This window comes from Anneissia japonica, unplaced genomic scaffold, assembly GCF_011630105.1.
Source record: "Anneissia japonica isolate Jap-2015-1 unplaced genomic scaffold, ASM1163010v1 scaffold376_len1572418_cov194, whole genome shotgun sequence".
NCBI lineage: Eukaryota > Metazoa > Echinodermata > Crinoidea > Comatulida > Comatulidae > Anneissia > Anneissia japonica.
In genome coordinates this window covers 330860-350195 of record NW_022741166.1, presented here as the reverse complement: position 1 = coordinate 350195, position 19336 = coordinate 330860, and the positions used below count along the sequence as shown (strand labels likewise).

General features: G+C 29.5%; 1 protein-coding gene across 3 annotated transcripts in view; it reads right to left on the bottom strand.

The window, feature by feature from the left end:
* Positions 1 to 19336, bottom strand: part of LOC117118613 (G-protein-signaling modulator 2-like) — a 92030-nt gene that overhangs the window by 15051 nt on the left and 57643 nt on the right. For all 3 annotated transcript variants that reach the window (XM_033263250.1, XM_033263248.1, XM_033263251.1), the window contains exons 12-13: positions 11240 to 11410; positions 6804 to 6930 (exon numbers count right to left, since the gene is read on the bottom strand). In XM_033263250.1, coding sequence (XP_033119141.1) covers positions 6804 to 6930; positions 11240 to 11410 — 298 coding nt within the window. The remainder of the gene's footprint in view (positions 1 to 6803; positions 6931 to 11239; positions 11411 to 19336) is intronic.

The following is a 19336-nucleotide window of genomic DNA, read 5'->3' as shown; positions in this document are numbered from 1 at the left end:
GGGAAATAATAATCAGAAGCGTAGATAGTTCTCAGCATAACGCGCTATATAATATATATCTAATTACTATAATATTATTTCATTATAGAATGATCTTTAGCCCTGTCTGACTTGTTGTTGACTAAATACTCAGTACGTTCCCACATAGAATAAATTCACTTAAGTGATTCGGGTGAGAATCGAACCCACGATCTCAAGATAACTAGCCTGGTGTAATAACCACTAGACCACCAAGCTTGCGCTTATTGGCTAGTGTTGAATCCAATCCCCAAGTAGCAGCGGGTACTCCAATGCTATTTCGATGTGCACTGAATATTCAATAAGATAACACATCAGGTAAAGGCAAAACATCACAACTATGACATTGTCCCAAAATAAATATACATAATGTAACATTCAAATAGCATATTTTATTACTAAAACAATGCATTTTACTTGTTTTACTAATTGAAAACAATGAATATCAGCACCAAAAATAATAATAATAACTACAAGTGCTTTTTAAATATTGACACATATTTTGTAATCAAACTTTATATACTGCCCTCTAGGGGCAGAGTACATCATGACCATTCAGTCCCTAGAGTTTCAAGAATGAATCAACATTTACTTGCTGAATAAACGTTGGAAAAAATTCAATATAGAAAATGTACATACAATTTACAAGAAATTCATTCTACACAAATTTGTAATAGCAAGTCAATTTAGAATTCTGAGCAACTGAAATTATGAGTCAGACAGAGAAATGCCTCAAATCAGTTATTATTCTTTACGGAATGTAATCTTCTTCTCTGTAATATAGAAAGGCAATTGAAAATTCTTCCATCAACAATATGAGTCAGCGAAAAGAGATACAATCTGTTACTGAATTCCTTACGGAATAGAATTTTCTTTCTCATTGTAAACATTAGCATTATTATCATAAACTTCAACACGTCCTGACTTCCACTGCAAATTTCAATGAGAATATATTTTAGTTTATATACAAATATAATAACATGTTATATTTTGTCATATTCTCTGTTTTAATATATTTGTCATGTTTGTGATCGAGTATTTTACTTTTATGAATTTTATTCCTATTATTTATTATACTATTATTATATTATTTCTATTCATTGTGGCATTTGAAAATGTGTAAAATATTAAACTTTAGTTTATTGGTGTAGTATTCATACAACTTTCTATTTTCTAATATATTTGTAATGTTTATGATTGAGTACTGTAGTTTCTATGAATTTTATTTCTATTATTGATTCATTTACTATTATTACCAATACTACATTATTTCTTTTCACTGTGACATTAGGCAATATATAAAGTATTAAAATTTAGTTTATTTAGCTAATTTATTATTGGAGATTTTTATGTAGTTTGACTTTTAAAAAAAACACATAAAAAAGTTATTGCTGCCATGATAAATTGCAATGTTTGTTTTTTCCGGAATATTTATTACGTCTGAAAGTCAATTTAACATTCATTCAAATTTACTTTGACTTTTAAAGGATCACACAATAAATTATATAAAATATTGATACATTTTGTCCTTAAATAAAATAAGAAGGAAGCCTGATAAATGTACCAGACTGCTGCATGCATTTATGAATTCAAATTGACTTTAGAAGTGTGTGGTTAGGAATTTATTCGTAAAGCTGTTTGTATTTAATTTTGTTGACAAGTTGATAACGTAATGATGTGTATTTTTTTTTATAGTGAATTAAAATGTTTTGATACAAACTTAACAAAGTAATGATGATGGTGATGATGATAATGATGATGATGATAATAAGGATGATAGTGATGATGAAGATGATGAGGGTGAATAATGACAATGATAAGGGTGAAGTGATGCTGGTAATAATAAGGGTGATAATAATGCTGATGGTGATTATCATAATCATTATCATGAAGCTTGGTTTCCATAGAATTGCTACAGTCACTACAGCTTTTTCACTGCACTGTGTAGCTGTCACCGACGCAATCAGGAACGCTCCCTGATTCAACTGACCAATCAAAGTTGCCAAAGAAGTTGGCGATAGCGTGTAGCGATTTTTATGGAAACAAGGCTTTATATGATTAGGATGCATTATATTTTTAATTATAAAAATGCTTCATGACGATGATAAAGACGATGGTAATGCTGATGATAAGGATGGTGTTAATGCTGATGATGATAAGGACGATGGTAATGCTGATAATGATAAGGGTGATGATAATAATGCTGATGGTAAGGATGATGGTAATGCTGATAAGGATGATGGTAATGCTGATGATGACAAGGATAGTGGTAATGCTGATGATGATAAGGATGATGGTAATGCTGATGATAAGGATGGTGTTAATGCTGATGATGATAAGGACGATGGTAATGCTGATAATGATAAGGGTGATGATAATAATGCTGATGGTAAGGATGATGGTAATGCTGATAATAAGGATGATGGTAATGCTGATGATAAGGACAATGGTAATGCTGATAATGATAAGGGTGATGATAATAATGCTGATGGTAAGGATGATGGTAATGCTGATGATAAGGATGATGGTAATGCTGATGATGACAAGGATGGTGGTAATGCTGATGATGATAAGGGTGATGATAATAATGCTGATGGTAAGGATGATGGTAATGCTGATGATAAGGATGATGGTAATGCTGATGATGACAAGGATGGTGGTAATGCTGATGATGATAAGGGTGATGATAATAATGCTGATGGTAAGGATGATGGTAATGCTGATGATAAGGATGATGGTAATGCTGATGATGACAAGGATGGTGGTAATGCTGATGATGATAAGTCTCTTATACACATCTAGATGTGTATAAGAGACAGCAACTATGACATTGTCCCAAAATAAATATACATAATGTAACATTCAAATAGCATATTTTATTACTAAAACAATGCATTTTACTTGTTTTACTAATTGAAAACAATGAATATCAGCACCAAAAATAATAATAATAACTACAAGTGCTTTTTAAATATTGACACATATTTTGTAATCAAACTTTATATACTGCCCTCTAGGGGCAGAGTACATCATGACCATTCAGTCCCTAGAGTTTCAAGAATGAATCAACATTTACTTGCTGAATAAACGTTGGAAAAAATTCAATATAGAAAATGTACATACAATTTACAAGAAATTCATTCTACACAAATTTGTAATAGCAAGTCAATTTAGAATTCTGAGCAACTGAAATTATGAGTCAGACAGAGAAATGCCTCAAATCAGTTATTATTCTTTACGGAATGTAATCTTCTTCTCTGTAATATAGAAAGGCAATTGAAAATTCTTCCATCAACAATATGAGTCAGCGAAAAGAGATACAATCTGTTACTGAATTCCTTACGGAATAGAATTTTCTTTCTCATTGTAAACATTAGCATTATTATCATAAACTTCAACACGTCCTGACTTCCACTGCAAATTTCAATGAGAATATATTTTAGTTTATATACAAGTATAATAACATGTTATATTTTGTCATATTCTCTGTTTTAATATATTTGTCATGTTTGTGATCGAGTATTTTACTTTTATGAATTTTATTCCTATTATTTATTATACTATTATTATATTATTTCTATTCATTGTGGCATTTGAAAATGTGTAAAATATTAAACTTTAGTTTATTCTAAAAAAAGATGCATTTCAGGTTATTATTAATATCAACAATTTAACTTCTAAAATAACATAATTCTATGAGGAATAATTACGCATAAAACAAAAATAATTGAAGTTGCAAATTATGCAAGTCGTGAATATGAATCAGTTCATTAGAAGCTGGAGACTAATAATCATAATGTAACAAAAGAGCCAATATATTTACTATGAATTTTTTTTCCTGATATATTAAACCCCCACAATTTCAATAAAAAAGATTTTTTTAGAAAAAATGCATATGCATTACACTAATTATCATAAACAAAGGAACAATATAGGCATAAATTTTAGTTTTACGCAAAAAAAAAGAGAAATACAGAGATACAAATTCAGAGGTTGTAGATCACATCCGCAGGAATGCTCTCGCTTTTATGTATACTTTATCGCAAAATCAAACATAAAAAATTCATCAACATTTATTTTTTGTGTAGAATACAAAAAAAAAATAAATAAAATTTCAGTCTTATTTTACATTTTTTTCATGTTTAGGAATGTCTAAATTCAGTTAAACTAGCAATTTCGTATTATATTTATAAATCTTTACATAAACATTATATAAAAATCATAGTTTTCTTAACTAAAATTTTGCCAGGAATGGGGTTTTAATATGAATGTCTAATGATAAGATATTTCTGAGAAAATCAAATCTATTCTAATTCATGATGCAAAGAATAAAAAACAAAATATATTTATTATCTGTTTTGTAAATTCAATAAATTTACAATTTAAATATATTATCTAAATCAGATTAAAATGTATTCAGTGTATAGCTATGTAAAAATTACATTTCTGCAATGCTTTCAATTTGAGTTGAATTCCAACAAACTCTCCATTGGACAGTTGGTTAAGGTATCATTAGAATATCTCGGGTTAGAATCTTGGTTGGGAAAAATACTTTTCACACCCGCAGACTCCTGTTATCAACTCTCAATATTTCATGAATCGCATTTCTGCAAGACGATTAAGATTTTACATGTAAAAGACCAGAGGAAGTATAAATGTTTTTGGAAAATATATTTTTTTCTTATGTACAGTATTTTTTTCAAGTTCCAATATATTGGCTGGCTGCATGATTTATTGAACACCTTTGCACTACCATTCAGACTGAACATTTCCACTAAAAACATATATTCTGATTGTAGCTGCTATAGACAACAAGACACTACTACTAGGAAGAGCTTGTATCATTTATTAACTCCTTAATCTTAACCTGCAGGACTTGGCATTCAGCATTTTGTATTAGTTTGTATAGATGGTATAATATTACTGTCTTTCTACTTATACCCCTACTATTATTTTCTTGGAAATGCACACATATATGGTATTTTAATAATTTGCAAATAATATCAAATTTTATTCATGTTAAGTTAAGAAAATAAGGGTTAATTCTCACCAGTAGATTTCAATATATAAATATAATATATAACATATATATATATATATATATATATATATATATATATAGGCCTATATAATGACTGAATAAAAAGGCATACTAAACAATAATAGGCAATCAAAAAAATACAGATGTGATAGAAAATATATAAGTCAATGGGTCTATACGTTAAAATAAAAAAAATAATATAGGTAATATAATAATAATGAAAATAATAGTAATAATAATGATAATAATAATAATAATCGTTAAGGCGAAATCATAGACAAAAGAGTTTCCCCCTAAGAGCCGAATAAAGGTAGTATATATATATAGTATAGTATATATATATATACATTTGCATTCTTAAGGCAAATTATATATCTATGGAGTTTTACTGTAATAGGAATTTTATGTGTGTTTAACTGTCTCTGTTTTATGGTAGGCGCATTACTTGTTGTTTAAATATTGTTATTTGACTGCACGTTGATTGATTATTGCTTTTACAATTCTAACAGCTTACTTTGCTTTAATTGTTGTAATTAATTTGATAAAGGTCTATGACCAAAGAAGACACTTGTCAACTTACTTTAAATATTACTTCTTCACTCTACTATATTTTCTCATAGTTATCATTGAGAATTTATTATTTCAGCATTACCGCAAAATATATAAAGTTTATAGCTCTTCATATGAATATTTATATAAAAGTAGTTCGTCCAAAATTTTTAATTTTCTCAAGATGATTTATAGCTTATCCTTTAAAATATTTTTTATTTCTTTGAAGTATTTCTCCTTGTCTTTTCTATATGTATTACCACAACATATCTTAGAGCTCTTCTAGTTATAATATTTAATACATATTTCTGAAACCTTGACTCTTCTTTATGTAATTTAGCATTACAACAAGGTAGTTTAGAGCTAATACTGTATATATCATTATTTCTTTTCTATGAGTAGTTCAGTATTTAATGCAGTGATGGTTTAGATCTTATCTCTTTGTATATTATTCATTTAAAGTATATCTTGATTTTTTCATTATGTCAGCAATACTGCAATATAGAGCTTATCTTTTTTATATGATTACTTATTTAAAGTACAGCATGTCCTCTGAGATACTGTCTTGTCTTTATGTATTTTGGCATTACCTCAAGATGGCTTACAGCATATAACTTTATTATTATTCATTTAAAGTTACCCTTTTTGAGATAGTCTTGTCTTTTGGCATTACCGCAAGAAGGTTTAGCTTATCTCTGTTATTATTTATTTAAAGCATCTTTTCTGAGATCATGTCTTGTCGGCACATGCTTCATGTTCACCTCTGTTCCACATGAGTGACTCGTGATGTCTCATTAAAGTCAGGCTCCAGGGAGGAAAAAAATGTTTTGATATGTTGAACAACTGATTTTTTCTAAGACACAAAGATGAAAAACTGACAAAACCGATACTGAGATACAGATTTTTGAATAGTTAAAAACGGGGGGAAAAGGTGGAAGAAATGGTGGTTACGCCCCCTTTGTCTCCATTAAAAAAAATACTGTATTCAAAATTTGTGGAGCAGGTAGATCCGAGTTTGATTCTCAGGTGCAATAACGGTTTAGATTTATCTTTGCACACGTTATAGTATTATAAAATATATATACACATCTCTTAAAGTAACTCAGAATAAACATTAATCTCAACAAACCTTTGGCTATAAATTAAATATACTAATATTCATCAACAAGTTAAATATTTAATTATTTTTACCAACCTGATGTGTCACATTTATCCAATGAATTTGACTTTGGCAACGACATTCGCTGTTCATCCATACGGTTGCCTTGGAAACGACTTAAGAGGTCAAAAAAGCTGTCATCAAAATCAGGAGATGAGTATTTCTATAGAACAAAAAAGTTAGAATTATTCATAAGGTGGTGCATATGCTTGAATGAGCATAAGCACCACCTTATGTATTATTCATAAGGTGGCATAAGCACCAGCTTATGTATTAATTATAAGGTGGTGCATATGCTTGAAGGAGCATAAGCACCACCTTATGCATTATTCATAAGGTGGCATAAGCACCACCTTATGAATTATTCATAAGGTGGCATAAGCACCACCTCATGTATTATTCATAAGGTGGTGCATATGCTTGAAGGAGCATAAGCACCACCTTATGAATTATTCATAAGGTGGTACATATGCTTGATTGAGCAAAAATGTGAAATCATAGTCATTCTAACTCACTTGTCAGATTTCTCAATGAATTCTGCGAGATGACATTCAAGACACATTTGCGTTTGTACGGCCGCCTTTGATCACATTAGAAATAATATCAAGATATGACATATACAACACAGTAATAACATAACTATTAAAAATATCTGCAAACCTGTTTCCTAATACCACCTGCAGAACAAATTCATAACCAACAATAGCTAAATTACTCATAGTATTAAGGGAAAAAAATATTGATTGCTTTCTATGAGCAAAAGATAATCTATAATAATGTATATCATAAAAAACCATTCAAAAAATATATTTAAAAAACACCTACAGTATAATAGAACATGCAGGCCTGGAAAATTTGTTTTTGTGTCTCCGACCATGAATATTATCTTCATCAAATGCCTTTAGGACCAAATGTTATCTTTACAATATTATAGCGAAACTGTAGTACATTTAGTGGTTTGGAGCAAGCAAAAATATTATATTTATGCATTAAATTGTGATGTGAATAAAAAAGAAAATTTTTTTTTTATAAATGCCTCCTGGTTAAAGTCAATGCCTCCAACCCCCTGTTCGCGTACATTTCCCAGCCCTGAGAACACAAGGGATACCTTAGGCCTAAATGACTGTATTTATGAAAATATTTATAAATACATTGGGTTAAAAATTAAAAAATTCAAACATCACAGTAAGTACAGACTCTTTGGTCAATCAACACATATAGCATCCATCTGATGCTCACCAGAAAAATCATTAAACAACTAATCGTGGGCATATATTCAGTAATTATTTAGACCAAGATCTGCAACTGGCTCCAGAGTTCTCAGCTCAAGAACGAATACATCGGTCTTGTTTCTCCCCAAGTCGTTTTTAGACTTGTAGTGATTAAGTGTTCGCAGTCAGTAGACTGTGGAATAGCCTGTTCATCTTTAACTGTGATTTTCAACATCTAAAATAAATTTTCCAAAAATTGTAATTACTGTAGGTTTATACATGCCCCCACAATTACACTATGAACTGACTTTGGATAATAAGACTTTTTATACATTGTTTTATGAACTTATTTTTTTAAAGATCGCGAGAAGAGGGTGGAAAAACAATAAAATTAAAATTTCATTTTCCTATTTAGCAAATAGTTTTGACAAAAACGTCCAGACGGAGGAGAAAATAAAAATAAAATTCTATTGGTGAATGTAAACAGTGTAGCAATGAGATAGTTAAATGCTTTAAATTTATATAATTAGGAAGAATTTATTTCATATCTTATTTTTGTAGATTTCAAAGCAGCAGTGGGCGTAATAAAAATAAAGAAAAACTTTTAATTGTTCTGAAATTTTTATTTTTTCTTGCCGGTGGTTGCACTAATTGGCCAAAAATAAAATTTATTTTTTATTCGAAATCATCATTATTGACGAGTGGCAGGTTTGCTAAACAAGGTATGAAAGAAGTCTCGCCTAAATGTTTGATTCTCTTCAATTGCTTTCTTAATGAATTTTTTTTTCTTATAGTTATTTTCTAGTTTTAGATTAAATATATTAATATATATGATTATATTACAGCACCTTTAAGAAAGTCCTCAGCAAAACCTAAGATACTTTAAAAAAAAAAAAAAAATCTACTGATAGCTATTACAGATAACCTACCAGTAATAAAAAACCTGGAAAACCTCAGAATTATATTAAAACAGTGGAGTGCTCATCTTCAAGGAGACACAGGTCAAAATAAATCGGTTTTCACTGTTTTCCTGCGAACATCCTCAAATTGATCACCAGTCAAACATAAAAAGTACATCAACAGGTGTGATAAATTGGCAAGAAAAAACATTTTTTTCTGAATTTCAATTGAAAGCTTAATACTTAGATACAAAGCAAGAAATATCAAATTATATTTTTTAAAGTTTATTATCTAAACACAGTAACTGTAAGTTTATATAATTAACTATCTAGGTAAATTAATACTACTAGTTGAATTTAACTACTAACATACCATTGAGATTTATTGACCCTATAGTAAAGTTAATTAGACAGCAGGACTTTCACATCAAATGTCAGAGATTGTAACAATATTGATGGTGTAATTCTCAGCATATGGTCCATTAAAATACCATTTTCCATAGCATAGTCAATGATTTGGAACTAAACTAAAATAGTGCAGTAAACTTAGGGGTCGACATAAATTAATTATCCTCACCCAGATTTTAAACCCAATACTCCCTCCCTCATACATGTGTATGAAGAAACTCCAAAAGAGATATAGATGAAAATTGGTTTTTCGTTAATGCTACCATGATGACGACATTGTTGATATTATTACGATTACTAATGTATGATTGTCATGGCAATTATGATGATGATCATGATCAAAGACAATTTATGAATATCATGACATTTGTCATGTTGCATTTTACAACATATAAACATGATAACAAAGGTTATGATAATGATTAATAATCATGACTATATTGATTATTAGCATCTTCATGATGATAACCATTATCTTGATCAATGTGACGATTTCTATGATAATGATCAGCATGACTATAATGTACTGATTGAAAAATCATACCTGATTCAAAATCAATGTCAACATGATCCTAATCACTGAACTAATAGCGAGATTTTGCAACCTTACAAAAACAATAACGAATACAGCATTATCATTCTCGTCATTCGTGCCCAAAACATTCTTGGAATATGCTGTATGGGCTGAATACGATCCTTCGTTGTGACAAATATGCTACAGTAGGGGAAGGGTTGCATAACAATTTTATGATGTAACCGTATTTGTTATCATTTTCGTAAGCTTGCAAAAAAAAATCCTTACTATTAATACTACTATCCAAGTACGAAATCACACTAAACTTAGCTAATTTTTTCCCTATTAACCATAATTGTTTTTGCAATCCCAAGGTACGTCAAGCACATTCAGTTTTACCTTTCCTTCTATTAGCTTGTGGATTATCTTACAAACAGCATTATACTTTTGATCCGCTACGTACGATTTCAATGCATGTTGGAGACAAACCTATTAATGCTAAGGACTACGAGGAATAGAGATTCAATTTCTGCGCCTAATGGTATCAATCCATGAAGTCTAAATTATCGTAGCTTTTAACTGTAATGGCAATTGCACCTACATTATTTATCTTTCAATACAAAAATGAACCTGACATTTTGAATATTTTCATTCATATTTCAAAAATATTTTATAAGAATATTTTTAAATGTCAAATTTTTAAAAACATTACACCGGCTGTTGAGTGTGAATTTGACATAGGTAATCCATAATGTGTTTGCTGGCAAGTCCAAATTACGTAATGAGATGTTATATTCTTGTTCTAAACTTCAAAAATTAATCGAAGCTAATACTTTAAAAGTAAGACAGTTTAAATTAAATTTTAATTGTATGTTTTAATGCTATCATATCAAAGCATCATTTGAAAAATGTCAGATCTAAATATTAATGTCTACATTAACTTACATAAATGTATAGTACAAACTAAATTCATAATTCCTGGTATGAAAGTGGAGCTAAAACATTATAATTATAAATTCTATAAGAACTGAAATAAAAAATATGATTTCTTAAAAAATATAAAGTTAAAAGTTATTAATACTGTACAATGAAATATAAAACAAAGTATTACCATGACAAAACACACATGGAACACAAAAACCCTATAATTTCTAGGAAATTACATGACCGTTAACCTAAAAACATATAGATAAGCTGACACTAAAATATTATTTTATACAAAAAACGATAACACCAATGACAATGACAAAAATAAAATAATCATAGAAAGTAATAATGAAAATTTATGATGGCAATTATAAATCTATTAAAATTTATTTATAGTAATAAAATATTAGTGAAATAATAACAATATAATTTCTAATCACAATTTTGAACATAATGAAAATCCTGAAAACTGTAATAATGAAAACATATACCACTACTCTTTATTCGACTTACCCTAGGGGGCTTTAGATTAACCGTGACTTGTCCTGGGTCTGTTGCTTTGTTAGCGCCGATGCTATTATTAGATCCCGCATGCACTAACTTTTCTTTACTGCTCTTCTCCTTCACCCGCGCTCCTTTCGGCTTCCCGTCAACTTGGTCTTTATTAGGTTTCTCTGATGAATTCTGCCATCATAAATAACAAAAAAAAAAATGTTACCTCTGGGATTTTGTCTCTAGCCGTATTAAAGCAATACTTAAAATCGGTTAAACTAATTAGAGACTCAGGGGATTGGTCATTAAATTTTGTGACAATTTAAGTTAAAGATGGAGACACTCGCAGCCTATTATCATTTGTTGAGCTTCAACCAACATTGTTCTGAATAGATTTCACTTCGGTGGTAGGAAGCCAAGAAGATGATGAACAACTCGCAGTCGTTTACATCCAAAAGGATGGGTAGGTCTTCAGTTAATAATTTAATTGTATTTTAATTATATTTTAATACGCAGTTGACAACTATGCCAAACATCATAGGTGAAGCCTCTCCAACAGAGACGTTATCAAAGACTTAATCAATCGATGACAAATTACGGAATTTTGACTCTTTGTATTGTATGAGAGTTTGTCATGGTCAAAGCAGGTCAAAGTATAAACATATACTGTATATATTTATAAACTCAGAGACAGAAAATTTATATACAAGAAAAAGATGTACAAAATAGGCTCCCGCCGGGAGTACGTGTCTACTGCCGACCTATTTAATAACGTAGTTAATATTGTTCTGATAAACGGTATAAATAATCCTGCAAATCATACATCATCATTTCTGTTTTACTGTACAAACAATACTGTACAGTTTAGGCCTATAGGTTTATGGGTATAATAATACCTATCAAAAGTATCAAAGATGCTAGAATAGAGTACCTGCCCTCATGAGGGTAGTACACCAAAAACCTCAAAATTATTACTTTCTTTTTCTATCTTGTGATTATTTTCAAATAAAAATTAAATTTGACTTTTTTTTGCCTGCTAACAAACGCTCCACAGTGAACTGTTGGAAATTTTTAAAAAGTCTGTTTTATTATCTTACATGCTGCCATATCTCATTATAAATATAATATTTTGCGTGTGTTCTGTTAATTTTTGGCCTGTTAGCATACTTGTTACTGTGAAACGTTGTAAATTTCAGAGGAAAACTAAAAAAATTCCAGTACCACAGTATTATCTTAGATGCCATCACCATATATCATGATTGAAATAATTTTTTCTTAAAACTAAATAATTAAAAGCATTTTTCAGTCAATTACTGAATATTTTACATTGCCACATTGCATTTGTTACACGACAATGCATTGAGACCTATAGCGATGCCCTCAGGTTTAACATCAAGAACTTGCATTTTTGTTATACATCAATTATATCTTTATTTTCTCTTTTGCCTGATGCTTCTGGTACAGTCTGCTAAAAAGTTATCAAAAACAGTTTTGACTCTTTTTTTTCATATTGCCTTCAATGTTTCTTTTCCTTCTGTTTCTATAATTTAACACCTTAGTCACATATGTGGGTCTTACAACACTTTAATTAATTTGTAGCTAACAAGTGCATGTTATTATTGAATTTCATGAGGTTGTATTAGCAATTTCTACAACATAGTCAGCTGCTGATTGGCTGAGTGGATTGCATGCCAATACAACCTTAGACGCCTACTATTAATAGACGCATATATATTCCTCTTCACAAATCCTACTAATAAAAATTCTAAACTGTTCTCTGTAACGATACACCAGAGAAGTAAGTATTCTATGAATAATGAATGTCAGTTGATATTAGAGTAAAGAAGGAATGTCATGAGAAAAACAATACCCAGGCAAACTTAACAATAACATAGAAAACGGCAAAGGTTTCATACAATGTTATAAGGCCATAGTGAAATTTAATGTTCAGGATTGGATCATTTTACATAAAATAGGTACATCATTGTATTGGTCATGAGACTAAAATTACAATGATCTTAATGACTAAAATATTAGTTAGTAATATACAGTAATTTATTTCTCCTTGAATATGATATCAAGTTGGTATGGAATCAAGGCATATTCCCGAGAAAATATCCAAATAATAAGTGGGCCCATAGGTTAATTAGGCTAGGTAAGTCCAGATTAGGCCTAAAAAAATCCAACCTAGAGTCAAACCTCACAAAGATGACCAATGTAGTTGTGATGTTAGGTAGTAGATTAAGAGATATAGTAGGTCTAGCTAGCATAATTTTAATACTTTTTATTTCTTTCTTTGTTCATTATGTATTTACTTTGTTACTTGATTATTTTACTGTTGAATCTGTACCTCATATAGGTGACCAGTACTTAAGTATTGAAAAAGTATTTCCAGATTAAAGAAAGATTTGAATTGAATTTAATCATATTTTCATCATTGGTATCCGAACAGATTGTTTTTAACCACATGCTCAGCCTACCACTGATATTTAGGCTGAGGAGGAATGCGTCTGGCAAATATTCAAACAGAATATAGAATTGCTTGGACGACTGTGCTCTTATAATTTCTATTACTGACAAACTTTTCATATTGATTCTTTTAGTTTACATAATTTTAATCAAGGTCTGAGCTCGATTGCTGTTGATACCATACTTAAGACATCCTGTTACTGACGTCAACTTGCTGGACGTAAATGAAATTACTATTTAAAAAAATGTTTTATTCAATATGTTATACTACCCTGGTTTTTTTTAACATCTAAGTTTGATATCTGGTTTTTCATTTATGTTTGAATAGATTTTTTTTTTGGATTAAATTACTTGAAACATTATTAATTTTTATTCTATAAGCTTATAAACAAGACACTAGTCAAGTCTAATTATATTTTTTGTACCTGCATTAACGTAATGCAGACAATAAGAAAGTTGAATAAAATTAAATTGTCACCTTATCTTATGCACACACTTCAGTTATCTAGCTAGGTTAATAACATATTATGTTTCCCTTGCTATCAGTGCACTCCTTTCTCAATCTAATGAATGATTCAAATCTAGCATTTATATTGAAAACTCTAGTAATTAGTAGGGCCCAAATGCTTTTTCTGTTTCTACAACATACTCACTTATTTTAATAAAAATAATAATAAGCCAAAGGAAGTTTTTTAAAATATCTTAAAACAAATACATTATTATTGATTGTTAATGATCGCAAAAAAGGACCTTAGCTTGTGGACACAAAACGAAAATGGCACGTAGAGAAAAAAATAAGCAAGTAACAGATTATTGGTAAATTCCTTGATTTGTACTTAAACATACTACAGTATACAGTATTACTGCAACATTTTCTCTATTGACCTAATAAATTTGAAATATAAAATATATATTATAATTAATTAATTGCATGCTTTGTACAATTAAGCAAGTTATTAGCTATCAGTTGAAATCCTTTCCTAATTAACAGACATGTAATAATCTTCCTAGACTCTTTGCGTAGACTCTTAAATTTAGCTGGTGGAAATCAATTTATGGATTCTCGTAAAAATTTAGCAGTAAATATATCCAATAGGTTTCGTTGAAACCTAATATAAACTACCCAATCAATATTTAAATTTTTTAAGGTGTTTTTCCCCCTCACATTTTACAACAAATATATCTTTAAATAATATTCAAGATTCCAAAATGAGTTGTGTTGTAGGCACGATTAAATTGATATATTCAGAAAATGGGTATTAAAAGTGAGGTTTCAGCATTTCTGAAAGTTTAATATCTAAATTTGACAATATTGTGAGGATGTTTTTTGGAATTATTTAAAAAACCAACAAAAAAATAATCCATTGACAAAAATTATTAGTCTATTTTTAGAAGTGATGTTCTCCAAAGCATGTTTTCAGATCAGAATATTAAAATGATTATACTCCCATAGCTTAATTCAAAGACAAAAATAAAACTTATATGATGTGATCCATCTCAATTTATATCAATAACACATCCTTTTTCTTGCTCAATACCAAGAGACTCGTTTGTGATAACGCTTCAAATATAAGCAAAGATGAATGGCTGGATCATTTCTGTATTTTTTAACGAATATTATATAGGCAGATTTTATGTCTTATCGGTATAGATGGTAAAAAAGACAACTATTAACAAATATGTTCAACTGTAAAGAATCATACTTAAACCACTTTTCCTGAAGAATTGAAAGAATACTTAAAAAAGGTTGGAAGTAAGTTCAAACTCTTATTCCATTTCCAATTATTACAATAAATAAACCTATCTGAAAAATAATGCAAGAGAAAAGGATCAAATGTTTTGATAACTTGAAATAAATTATTTAAAAATGTCAATATAAAAAATGAAATATTTAATTTATATAATTAAATATGTTGACATTTATTAATACTTAATTTAGTATTAAATATTATTAAAATGTGATGTTGATATTTATTAATATTTAATTTTTATATTCACCGTCAATAAAAAAAAATATTAAGCAAATTTATATTTGATTGCTTATTCAACATTAACATAAAATTATGATTACTGTATTATATTTATATACTATATACTTTTATTTCTCATTTAATAACATTATATATAAAATATAATATAATTATTATCATCATTTCAGTTTATACAGCAGAATAAAAAAAAAAAAAATTATTTCGCTCTCATCCAACAGCAAGTACACTCACCACTTACAGGATGAGAATGATGCTTTATAAACCAAGTCTCTTTAGGAGTCTTAGGGAGTGGGGTAGTTTTTAGTCGTGAGAAAAAGTCCTGCTGAGACAGGAATTGAACCCAGCATCCTGGGATCAGAAGGGAAGCACCTTAACCACTGAGCTATTTTATAGTTTTAGGTGTAATATAATGTAAAATTACCTAGCCTAGATAGAACTCTATCTCAGAACTTACTTGTTTTAATATATAGCTTTGGCTGGTAAAAAAAAGTTTAAATGAGTACATAAATCCATAAAGAAAACACCAGAAACTCATCCGAATTCCTCCAACTATGCAGATACAAGCAAGAATCCACTGAAATTAAAGCATCCAAAAATCATTGAATGATCTAAACGACGATACACCGGCACTGGTGAAAGTATGCAGGTTCGAGCAGACGAACCATAGAGATAAACCATTGGGCTGTGTGGCACTTGACAATATCAAAACTACAGAGTATTAACCAGTCTCAACTAAAACAATTTAACAACACGCAGCTTCTGACAGTCAATGACAATTGCCTTGTTATTGGACCATTATAACTTGTGTTAGATCCATCGAGCAATCAACGCAGTATTAGCGGTGAACAGTAAATGAGTTTGAACACTATACTGTTAAATCATGCAGTGTTTGCTCTATAGCTGGCGTGCTAACCTCAACTGAATGGAGTTTCCCGAGCGATATCAGTGTTTTAAGCTTCATTCGCTCTATGATTCATGGATTTTTTTGCTGCTCTAATAGGTTGTCATAACTAAATGAGATGACAGCTGTGGGGAAAAGCCTACCTCTGAAAAAAAAAACTCAAATTGGAACTAGCTTGGTAATGCATCTGCTGAACTAGCCAGCAAATCAATAAATAATAATATTCTCTATGTTCCTCTCACAGGTGCATATGGATTTTGTAAATAAACTGGGAATTTTGCCCTTGATTTCATATTTCACTGCTAAAATTTGACAGAAATCTGCTCCATTATTAATTTAAAAACCAAATGATCCACTGATTATTCGGAAAAAGAATATGAGTACAGTATGGTGACTCCAAAGAATGACAAACATGAGGAATTGATTCTACGTTTTGTTCTTTATTAAGACCTTGTTAAGGATCAAAATTTGAGGTCAATTAAGTCTTTTCCAGATTTCTTGACAATTTGCTAATAAGGAAAGGAACGTAGAATCAAATATGGCCTTGCATTTGTCGTTCTTTGAAGTCACCATACTCATATTCTATTATTAATTTAAAATTACAAGCTTTTTTGTGCAAATTTACCCTTTCTACTGTTTTTATATAAATTTCCTCATCTTTACTATTAAAAACTTATTTTAATTAAGATTTACCAGCTAAGTTTCAGACTAAAAATTATCTCTTTATAAATAATTCTCCTCAGATGCTTCCTCCATAAAAATAGTGTCCAATTATGCTTAAGTATACGTTGTATTAACTTGTAAAAACCATAAAACAATTTTTCAATTAAAACTTTTTACGCTCAGAAAGGATCAGACAAATGAAATTTTGATTTGTTAAAAATGCATTGGAATAAAATGAATTCAAACATGTTCAAGCCGATTATTAGCGGGATATATGTTTGTAATTCGAGATCCCACAAAGTAAATGACTATAGAAGGCACGCTCACTTAAACTTGCTGTGCTCTTGGCCGCATAATTACATGTCGACTATTCGATCGAAATGTAAATAGTTTATAATTGGGAAGACTGACATCTATTAAAATATTATTTACTTTGTTAAATTTTATTCAAATAGTATAATACAAAATATATAGCAGTCCTATTATCAAGCTAAATTATTTCCATGTAATATGCTGTTGAATTTTGGCATCGGCGGAATTAAATAGGCTTGTCAGGGTAGAATACCTAGGATACAGATGTAAAACAACCATCCAAAAATTATATAATGATTTAATTTCAAGATTAAACATATTTGTTTGAAAAGATTAAAGATATCATGTACTATCTGGACAAATAAGGAAAATCACACAAAAATTTATTACAACTTTGGATTGCTGATTTCAAAAAGGATCAACAGTTGATGTACAGATCAAGAACAATTCAGTCTTCAGATTTTTTAAAGGAAATCATATTTACTGACTGCTACCATTTTCAGGATATGCAAATAATATAGGAACTCTATTATTAATGCATTTGTTTAAAGATGTATTGTCCCATGCAAAATACAAAAAAAAAAAAATCAATAAGCAATCATTTTTTAAATTAACATGCTCATTTTGAAGTAAAATAATTATTATCAACATGAACATAGAAATTAATCCATTTAAAATATGTTTACCAATAATTTTACAGCGAAAAATTATAGAAACACTTTCAGTCACTGGAAGTGCTGGAAGTGTTTATTCTTTTATTTTTATTATAATTATCCAGTATAAAAATCATTGTATACATTTTTAAAATTCAATAACGTGTTACTGCAAAATGTTAATTTCAAAATCATTTTTTTACTATTTTTTGTAATTTCAGAGGACAATAAATCTTTGATGAAGAAATTTGTTACTTGTTATAATTTTCAATTAAAAGTTAATAACTTGCTTAAAAATATAAATTAAGCACACAAATATCAAATTTTATTGTTTTATTGTTAACTGTTCTTTTTATAAGCTCAGTGTAGTCTATACTTCTACAAGAGGTTAATAATTACAGTATTCACATTATGTTGCAAATGCTGTTTCAGCCAACAGATAATAACATACGAAGGGAAATCACTAGCTGTACAGTTTAAAATCATATTTTTGTAACCATTATAATAACCATAATTAAGGAGTGTTTTGATGTGAGGGAAATTTATCATGAGGGGAAATATGAATTTTGTAATTAAAAGGGATGGAATGTGGTAATGATATCAAAGTCACTAGTATCCTATACCAATGATTCAAGTTCATACATAAATTAGCATACCCAAACATAAAGCAAGAGAAATTGCAAATTTATTGCGAAATAGGGAATACTATATTTCTCTTTTGCTTCTAATGATGTTTCTACATTGAATAAAGCTTTAACAGTATGATTTTTAATGTGCAAGTCTGTCATTTTAGCTTTGTAGAAATTATTTTGAATATCTTATATTGCACACAATTTGCTACGATGATTATACTGGCTATAGCCTTTGAAGACAAAACCATGACAAAACTATCATTTGGAATTTTGCGATTGTTGTTTCATCGCAAAAATTAAGGGTAAGCTAAATAAAGGGCTTTACAGTGTCAATACTAGCAACGGAAAATATTATGTCGGCCGTTTTTATGTCTGATAACAGAAGCTAAATCGAGGTAAGGTGGGGGGTAAGGCTAGGCCTAGCAGTGTTGATGGCTAATGTTTCCGGCGCCTACTACAGTATATTTCTTCGCAGACCTATTGCAAAAACTAACATA